Source organism: Poeciliopsis prolifica, unplaced genomic scaffold (assembly GCF_027474105.1).
Source record: "Poeciliopsis prolifica strain line A6 unplaced genomic scaffold, Auburn_PproV2 SCAFFOLD032, whole genome shotgun sequence".
Lineage (NCBI taxonomy): Eukaryota > Metazoa > Chordata > Actinopteri > Cyprinodontiformes > Poeciliidae > Poeciliopsis > Poeciliopsis prolifica.
This window is the reverse complement of record NW_026562407.1, coordinates 6,330,231-6,339,182: the sequence shown is the minus strand read 5'-3', so window position 1 is coordinate 6,339,182 and position 8,952 is coordinate 6,330,231. Positions and strand designations below refer to the sequence as shown.

The 8,952-nt window shown below is 38.9% G+C and overlaps 1 protein-coding gene across 1 annotated transcript in view; it reads right to left on the bottom strand.

The window, feature by feature from the left end:
• Positions 1-7,234: 7,234 nt before the first annotated feature.
• Positions 7,235-8,952, bottom strand: part of LOC129373344 (zeta-sarcoglycan-like) — a 34,824-nt gene continuing 33,106 nt past the window's right edge. The window contains exon 8 of the mRNA XM_055051238.1: positions 7,235-7,826. Within this exon, the coding sequence (XP_054907213.1) occupies positions 7,635-7,826 (192 nt within the window). The 3' untranslated portion in view covers positions 7,235-7,634. The remainder of the gene's footprint in view (positions 7,827-8,952) is intronic.

Genomic DNA, 8,952 nt, shown 5'->3' with positions numbered 1-8,952 from the left:
CTGTATAATCAACATGGACTGGTAAAACAACCGGGGCTTCTCTAACCTCTGCACAGGCTGAACGTGTCCGTGCCTCACCGCATGGATGCAAATACATGCAAACAGAACCCTGATCTAGCACCGGGAGCATACTGCTGAAACACAATTTTAGAAAGTATTGTTTCTGACATTTAAGGCGGCCTAAAAAGAATCTGCTCCACCTGCTGTAGCTAGTTTTGTGTGTGAGCTTTTTGTGTTTTCTCCCTGCTGAACCTGAGGGGAGTGTTCAGATTCCAGGAGGTACCAGATGGAGATAAGGGAGACGCTCTCCTCCAGGTTCAAGGTTCAGTATCTGTCAACATTCTAAGTGAGGAGTTAAAGTCTTGCTCAGTCGAGCCGGGCTGAAGACTCCCAGGCGTCTGCCGAGAAGCTGCGTTGTGATAGTAACTATTTTGTCTAGATGGAACAGATTGAAGGTTGTACACGTCTGCCTGCGCTTCCTGTTGCAGGAATGAATAAAGTGCTGGTTAAATGAAAATCATCAATCTGCTTGGTATCAATCTTCTTTCTTTTTTCCCAGGTCAGCATTTTTTAAGTAAATTGAATTAAAAGAAAATTTCTTTTAATTTGTAATTATGAACTAAATGAAGGAACAATCATTTAGCCATATGTCTTACCATAATTGCATGTGTGCAAATTATTTATTCTCCCTTTTTCATTGTTACACAAACCACCCTCCTGCTAGCTAGGTTTGGTTCAAATACATAATTTAACTCTGGTGATTAGTATAAATTGACCCTTTTTTGATGAAAAAAAACCCAAAATTTTTTTGATTTGGTCCTAAAGTCATTTTTGAGCAATTTAAGTGGTGATTTCTGTTGCTGTCTATAAGCAGCTGGCGAGTGAAGGGGAGTGCAGTTTCCCTTTCAGAAACTGAATAAGTCTTACAGAATGTCTATGTAGGAGGAAAATGTCAAAGTGACATCCAGATCAATAGCAGGACTTGGGTTTTTGCACAAGAACATTCTGTTGGAACAAGGTGAGCAGTTGTACTGGACTAACAGTTACATTCATAGTTATGACAAGTTAAATCTGGAAAATGAACCATCAGTGCTGCTACAGAACATATGACTGGGCAGGAGTCAGAAACTGATAAAGGAATATAGTTAATTGATTAAAATAAGATACGTGAATTTATTTAGCAGCTTGTCAATCTGGAAATGACTATAGAGCCATTTCAACAACTTAACATCAATCACTATATATAAAAGTTAAGGAAGTGGAGACATGCCGGCCACAATGCACAGTGCAATGTTTAGAGAAAACCAAGATGACTGAACTCAGAGGCCTTTATCATGTAAAGCAGTGCGAGTCAACCTTCATCCACAGCAGGCTGTGAGTCTGTTAATGATGGATTTATGGATCTCAGTGAACACTGCAACCTTTATACAAAAATATATTAGCACTTTTCACAAGTTCTAACTCATATTGTACCTTCTTTAATTATTCTCAAGTCAGTACATTAGCTAAATATTCTGTAATATGGACATTTTTTCCTTCCTGTCTTCTGACAAGTTGGTTTTCTGTACTTTTGCTAGAAATGTGCTGCTTAATTCCAATTTCCAAAATTATGACAGAGGATGCACGTCTTTCTAAGCTTGAATCAGCATTACATTTTTCACCAAATGAGGAATTCGTCTCATTCTCTGAAGACCAGTAGATGGCAGCACCAACCTTTTGTTGCCACTGCAGTGAAACGTTATCCCTGAAACTTTGCTCAGATGCAAGTCAAATCATTGTTGGTAGGTACAATCTGAAATGATAGTCGATAAACACTCATCAGATTGAGATAAATGTTTGGTGATGGATACTAATTATGTGCTTTGCAACTACAGCAGATATTTTGCTCAGTTTCCCAATATTGCTGTGAAAATAGACAAAAAAATTAGGTAAAAAGAAATCCTGCTGCTTTAACACTGATTTGACTACACTTACAAAGAGACCTAGATAGACCCATTACAGTTCATGTTTCATGATAAACACACAAAGTGAAATATTTAATGATACATAACAAAATAAAGTTTGCTCTAATCTACTGTATTAAGCGTATGTAGGATTTCTAAATGCTTAGTGATCACCTGTAGAAGAGCTAAAATTGAAGGCAGGCGTAATCTCTACACACAGATCTATTATAGAATCACCAGAAGAGACGATTTTAATCAACCTGAAACTCTGGACATGATGCTACAGTAACAGATAATGAGGCTTGGTTTTATTGGGGGCCATTTCTGCTGCAGACCCAAACCATAACATGCAAAAAAAAAAAAAAAAAAAAAAAAAAAACAAATAAAAAAAAACATTTCAAGGCCTGGGATTTTATTTACAAGCAATTAATAAAAATGACCTAATCTTTACCAGGTTTTAAAATTACTTTCATCCAGGCTTGAGCCTACAAAAACAGATTGAAAAATGAAGCCCTAATAAAAAAAAAAGTTGTGTGTGGAAATATTACATTCACTTTGCTGCTTCACAGGGGTTTAATTGTCAAAATTAGATCTGAAAGCTCAAGAGTTTTCAGATCTTGAGGATACAGGTTTGGGTTAACATGCTGCCAAGACGGAAAGACATCAGCAATGACCTGAGACGGGTCAGGAGAAGAGGACCTTAAACCTTAGGAAGGTTATTTACAAGTGGAAACATTTATGACAGCTGGCAGTCTTCCCAGGAACAGAAGTCCTGGGACACTCAAGGTCAGAGTGTGAAATGCTCAGAGAAGTGTATAAAAAAACAAGATAAGCTCCATGTCAGATTCTGCAGACCTTTGTTACCACCGTGAATGTTGCTGTTCAAGAAGATCCGATTAGAGAAAGACCAAAGTCGGGCGGCTTTTTGAGAGGAGGGCTGCCAAGTATATGGCAAAGGTGAGCGATCCACAAAACCTCCAGTGTCGTCTTAGATGAGACCAAAACAAATGAAAAGCAGATCAGCATAAATATCTCACACATAGAGGCACACATGAGATATAGCAAGAGGTTGATGATATGGGCTTTTTACCAGGCACCTTCTAATCATTGGATGATTTGTGAACTGCTCTGCGAACCCAAGTTTACACTCGGAGTGAAAATGTGAGATCATCTGTCATCCCAAACACAACAGAACGTCTGAAAAACTAAAGCGTCACGGAGCTGCAACAAGTCCAGACTAACTGCTGAGGAGACAAAAGTCTGAGAAACATATTGACCTGAAGCAACATTGTTTAAAGAATAATAAATTAAAACTGATATGAGAAACTGAAATTATTACAAAGTCATTTAAGTTATTGGTGTTAAAAGGTGCTTCTATAAGTTAATAAATCGGGGGATTGTGCTTGGCTTTGCACAAACTCTCCCCTTTGGTTTCAGCTCTCTCTAATAATGACAGCAGGGAATCTGCTGCGGCTCTGTGCACTGGAGGTTACGTGTAAATAACTTTAGATCAGACCATTTTTACTGTCTTGATGCGGAAAGCCCCAAAAACTTCAAGAGGACGTTCTTATCACGATTGCATGCTTTGAAAAATATGTCATGGGGAGCTGACAAGAGCGGTTGTTGAGAACCCAATTTGGAGTTTTAACAGTAATTCGGTGCTTAATTAGAAAGAGGGAATGTGTAATGCGCATCCAGCTGTGACCGTGCAGCAGCATGTTATGATAAAATTTGTCTCTAACCCTGGCAATTAAACTCTCTCCTCAGGCCACTTCTGTTCAGACTGCCTGTGGCTGAGCACACGGCTCCTAATGCCCCGGCATATGGCAGGTGAAGTCCTGTCTGCATCTCCACTGAGTGAGCAACACGTCTGCATCACGGGAGATCGTAAAACATAATAAAAAAGAGGAGAAGGCTGCATTTTTTTCCTCCCACTCTTCTGAAACCGTAATGAACCCAGAAACTCGGTGCTTTACTGGAAGGCGATGTGTTAAAACGTCTTTCCCAAAATCTTTTTTTTTTTTTTGCTTTACATTTAGAAAATTAAAACTCACTAGACTGTTTAGTGTGTGATGGTAGATGGTATTGATTCACATTACTTTCTGAGTAATGAAAACTCATTCCACCTGGCTTGTACAGTTACGTTCAGACATTTTATTAGAACAATTTTTCAGTTTTTGTCCAATAAAGCTCTGCTTTTACTCCATTATGGCTGTTTAATATGGGGCAACAGGGACTCGTCTTAAATGTCCAATTAGTCAGCTGACAGGAGGTTAACTAGAAACTGTTCTGGTAATTACTTTACGGTGGCTGCTCCTCAGATTGTTCGGTTCTCCTCTCTTTTTCCACACTAGGGATAAATATTTCTGGATTCAGGATATTTTGTTAGACAGTGACTGTATTTATGAGCCATTTTTAACATACAGATAACATATAGAAAGCTTTGGCTGATGCATTTTGTCGAGCACAACTCAACCTTTAGCCAAAGATGAAAGATTTGAATCCTGTGAGACACAAATTTGACAGAGTCAGTGCTGCATTCAATAACAGGAATATATAAGTTAAAACTAATTGATTTCTACATTAAAGTTGCAGGTGGAGTTAAACATTAAATTCAATTTAACAAACATCTAGCATGGTTCCAACATTTTTCGCATTTTAACGTTTCATAAATTTCAAAAGCCAAACTCTTGAATAACCATGTTAAAGATGATTTTTGAAGCATAATTTAAATTCTTGTAGCAGTTTTCTTTAAATGTTTTTCCTGTGGTCAAGTTTAATTGACAGTATGACAGAGAAAAATCCCAGCTTACAGCTTCTGGACTTTAGCCCAAAGTATCTGGAAAGCAGGTGGACTGGCTGGATGGATGGGAAGACGATCTGACTGCTGGCTGTCAGCGACAATATTTAAAGAATGGAAATGGGTCTGAAAATACAAAAATAATTTCCGAGCCCCTAAATACTTAAATTGAATTCTTGGTCTTTCTACACAGAGCAGGGAGTCTGGTATATATCCAACTAGTGAAAATAGTTCAAACAAACCCAAACTTCGAGACTGTAAGCAGCCTGAGCACATCATTTGGAAAATCTTCACTTGGTACTTTGAACTTGTGGCTCTCTCTAAACTCAGATTGGACTGAGCTCCTCAGAGAAAAGACTCCATTCCCAATCAGCTGCAATATATTTGGTGATCTGAGTGGATTTGATACGAGTTTCACGAGAACCAGCACTGAAACGATGGAGGCATGCGTATTCATAAGGTGTGACTCAGTTTGTTGCAGCAAGAAGAACACAAAACAAAAGTATTTAATGCGGAAAGAATTTAGTAATGTACTGTTAATCATCAATTAATGTTGAAAGACATTTGTCTGAGTTTTTCCAGTGTTTCCAGCAGAGACTTTCAGCTCCCACATAGATAAAATCATTATTCAACCCCATTGCCAGCATCAGCTTCAGCTCAGATGTTATCTGGAGGCAATTTTGGCAACGGCTCCCTCTGATTTCCACCTGCTTTCTGCATGTGTTCATGTGAAAAGCCACCTGGGGTCAGCTGCACCGCTATCACCCACCTATCAGGCCTTGGAGGTCCCTGGATTCATCAACAGAAATCCTTCATAGGAGGATTTTAGCTACAATCAGCGCAACTCACAGGAAGTCTATAGTGTAACCTGACATTATGGGGACAATTTATGATCTTAAAACACAATTCAGCCAATCAGGTTGTCATTGCTGACATTACAGAGTCTTTGATGGATGTGTTTTGCTGAATTTTTTCTTGTCGTCTACTATGTTTGAGATCGAGATGCATAATTCTCTGCAGATATAGTGATATACATGTTGTGTCATTCAGTTAGAAAAACCAGAAGATGCAAATTAAACATAAAAAGGCTCTTCGTGCCAAGAAATTAATCGGTTTTCACCTTAAATCTACTGCCGGTCTCGCTCTGCTGCTGCATGTTACGTCATCATTCATATTTGGGAATGCCTTTCCATTGTAGAAGAAAATAAAACAAAAAACAAACAAAAAAAAGACTCTTTATGAAAAGAAACTGATTTACTTCTTCGAAAATCAAAAAATACCAAATGTGTTTTATTTACGTTTCATGCTTTTTGATATTTCGCATACATTTTGGCTCTAAAAAACACAATGTTTGCCCTTTAAATTGTCCTTCAGGGCAACGATAAACACTCAGCTGCATGTCTGAAATATACCCTTAAGATAAGGTGATGGCACTCTTACCAGACAACCTCATCTCTGGAAGCCTTGAGGGAGTAAGTGTCGGCATCAGGTCAGATGAAACACGGCCGCCTGCCTCGCTCTCGGCCGGGGAGCCCAGGCTGGACAGCCTTCAGGAAACCTTGGAGAGAGATGCCGTTAGCACGCTGTCACAGCTCTAACATGAAAGCCAGCAGGAGAGTAAACAGAAGTGCAAGTAAACAGATTTAGAACACCAAGCTGGAATATTTTAGACATTTCCAGTTTTCTGGTTGGAATCATTACACATCAATTAATTTGAAAATCGGAAAGTGGTTGCAGAAGTTGGAATTGACTGAATCAAATTCCGTCTGGAGAAAAGTTTTATGATGTTATCAGACCGAAGATTGAGAAGACAAATGTTTGGAGGAGACAATGAGAGGCTTTCTAATCTTAATAGACATCAACTGTAAAGCATGGTGGTGGCAGCATCATGCTGAGTGTTTCACTGCCACTGATGTTGGTGCATTTCTAAAACAATGGATGAAATAATGGAGGGTTACCTCCAGCACCAGCATTAAAACTACATTTGAAATTGGGAAAGCAAGTAAACATGAAGTTTCTGGGGTTTACTGACCTTCACTGTCACAATTCAAGTTTAAAAAATACTGGAATAATGAATACCATTCAAATAAATAGCAAAAATAACATTACCCTATGTAATTATTCAACAAGTGAATGTAAATTTGTGGCTGGAGCTGCACCTCTAACAGCTCTGTACTTCTCACAGAGCTGTTTAATTTGATGTGCTTCTTTACATAACCTGTGTGAAGGAGCACAAGCTATGACAGAAAGATAGAAAAAATTAAACTGACTATTTTCTCAAACATGGTATGGCATAAATGAAGCAAAGGACAGGATAAATATTTACCTTTGATTTGGGAAAACATCTTTCATCTGCATCTTCAAAGCCGTCCGTATCTGACATGAGCTTCTGCTAATAAATTCAACAAACCTGCTTCAATTTGATTCCAAGCATCTCCAACTTTGCTGAAGCATATATTTGGATTAGACAAAGTTTTCATTTGTGCTTGCTTTATTTTTTAATACCTTTGTGTCTAATTGACAAGACAGTTTCAACGTGACGCCATTTAAAACTGAAGGCACCTTGTTGTTTATTTTCTCTTTCAAATTTAAAACAATGTTCATAAACCTAAAAGTAGAAAAATAAAAGTTGTATCCTCTGTCTGTGATTTGATTGAGAACTGATCTGTACATATTCCAGGTTTCAGAGAACTTCTTTGACTTTCTTCCTCTGTCAGTCAGTGAAGTGTGAGCCTCCGTCGGTCCTCTGCAGGCAGCGGTTTGAACACTTCTGTCCTGCTATGAGCACTGACAGCTCAGAGCTTGAAGCTTTCCATCTCCACTCCAGTAATCTCAGATCGCAGAGCCGATACTCGGGGTTTTGCTCTTCGTCACGACATGCTGCGCTAAGGTCAGCTCCAAAGGCAGATGCTGCTCATGGCCTGGCAGGTGGAAACGCTCTCAGCTGGAGAAAGGTAGATTTTGCCGCTGGGGCAGACGCACACCTCGTACACGGCTTGCCTCCTGAAGGGCTCGCCGGCGGACGCGGCGTAGAGGCCGAGCGGGAGGTTTTCCAGCCGAATGCTGTCGGCATCAAGGAGAATCTGCAGGAGAAAAACGTCAGAAGCACTGGAAGTCAAACAAATCAGTCGACGTGGCCTGATGTGATGTACAACCACCGGAAACCGATTCTTCAATACCTGTCAGGGCAAACTGAATGTGAAAGACAGCAGCACCGCTCTGATGAGGAAGCAGGAAGCAAGTCTTTACTTTTACACGTAACCATTTGCAGCAGCCATTATTCTGAGTTTTATCTTAGCTGATTGTCACTGAAAGTAAACATTCACAATTGTTTCTTTAATCACTTATTCTGCTTCCTCACAAAAATAAAGGAATTTTCTTTTTAAAGAATACAGAAAAGTTCTGACTTCTATGTTTCGGTACCAGATGCAACAATCAGCCTGTGAATTACCAAACTGAGCAAATTGAAAAGTTAAGCTGAGACACTTGTCCACCACTGAGCATCTGCAAATCCCAACAATCCCTACGGTGCACTTCATTTTCCGCCAAACACAAATTTCAAAATTAGTGGGGCTCAAAATTCTGTGTACTTGAGCCCCACGAATGAAACAAAACAGTAAAAATTAACTTTCATATTCTTTAGAGGAGTCAGGCCTTGTATGTGGAACCTGTATACACCAGACTACGAGAAAAGGTGTTTGGATGGACGAACATTTAGAGGACAGAAGAACAAAGAACCATCTGAAGACAGACAGATGAATGACTTGATGGACAGATGGTCAAAAATGACTGAGTAAGAATGGACAGACAAGACAATGAACCAAAAAATTAAGTATTTATTATAAACTTATAATAAATGGAAAAGTTATAATTATAATTTCCAGTTACGTTAAGATTATTTATTTTTAAAGATTATAACTTTTCTGAATTAGAAAAATTCAGAAACATTTTCTACGACAAACCTTAAAGAAGTCTTTATGTTCCACCAAATCTATACAATTATATTTCTATTCAAATTCTTAGTGTGCTCAAACTTAGCAAATAAAGCTGATTCTGATTTATTTATTTCTCCATTTAACCATGCATAAAGATCTTGGGAAAAGCATTCGACTTCTTCCAGCAGTCCCCAGGTAAGAGCATACCGTCTTACCTGGAGAAGACGATATGCTCCCGACATGCTAACCACAGAGAAAGACGATCCAAATAAAA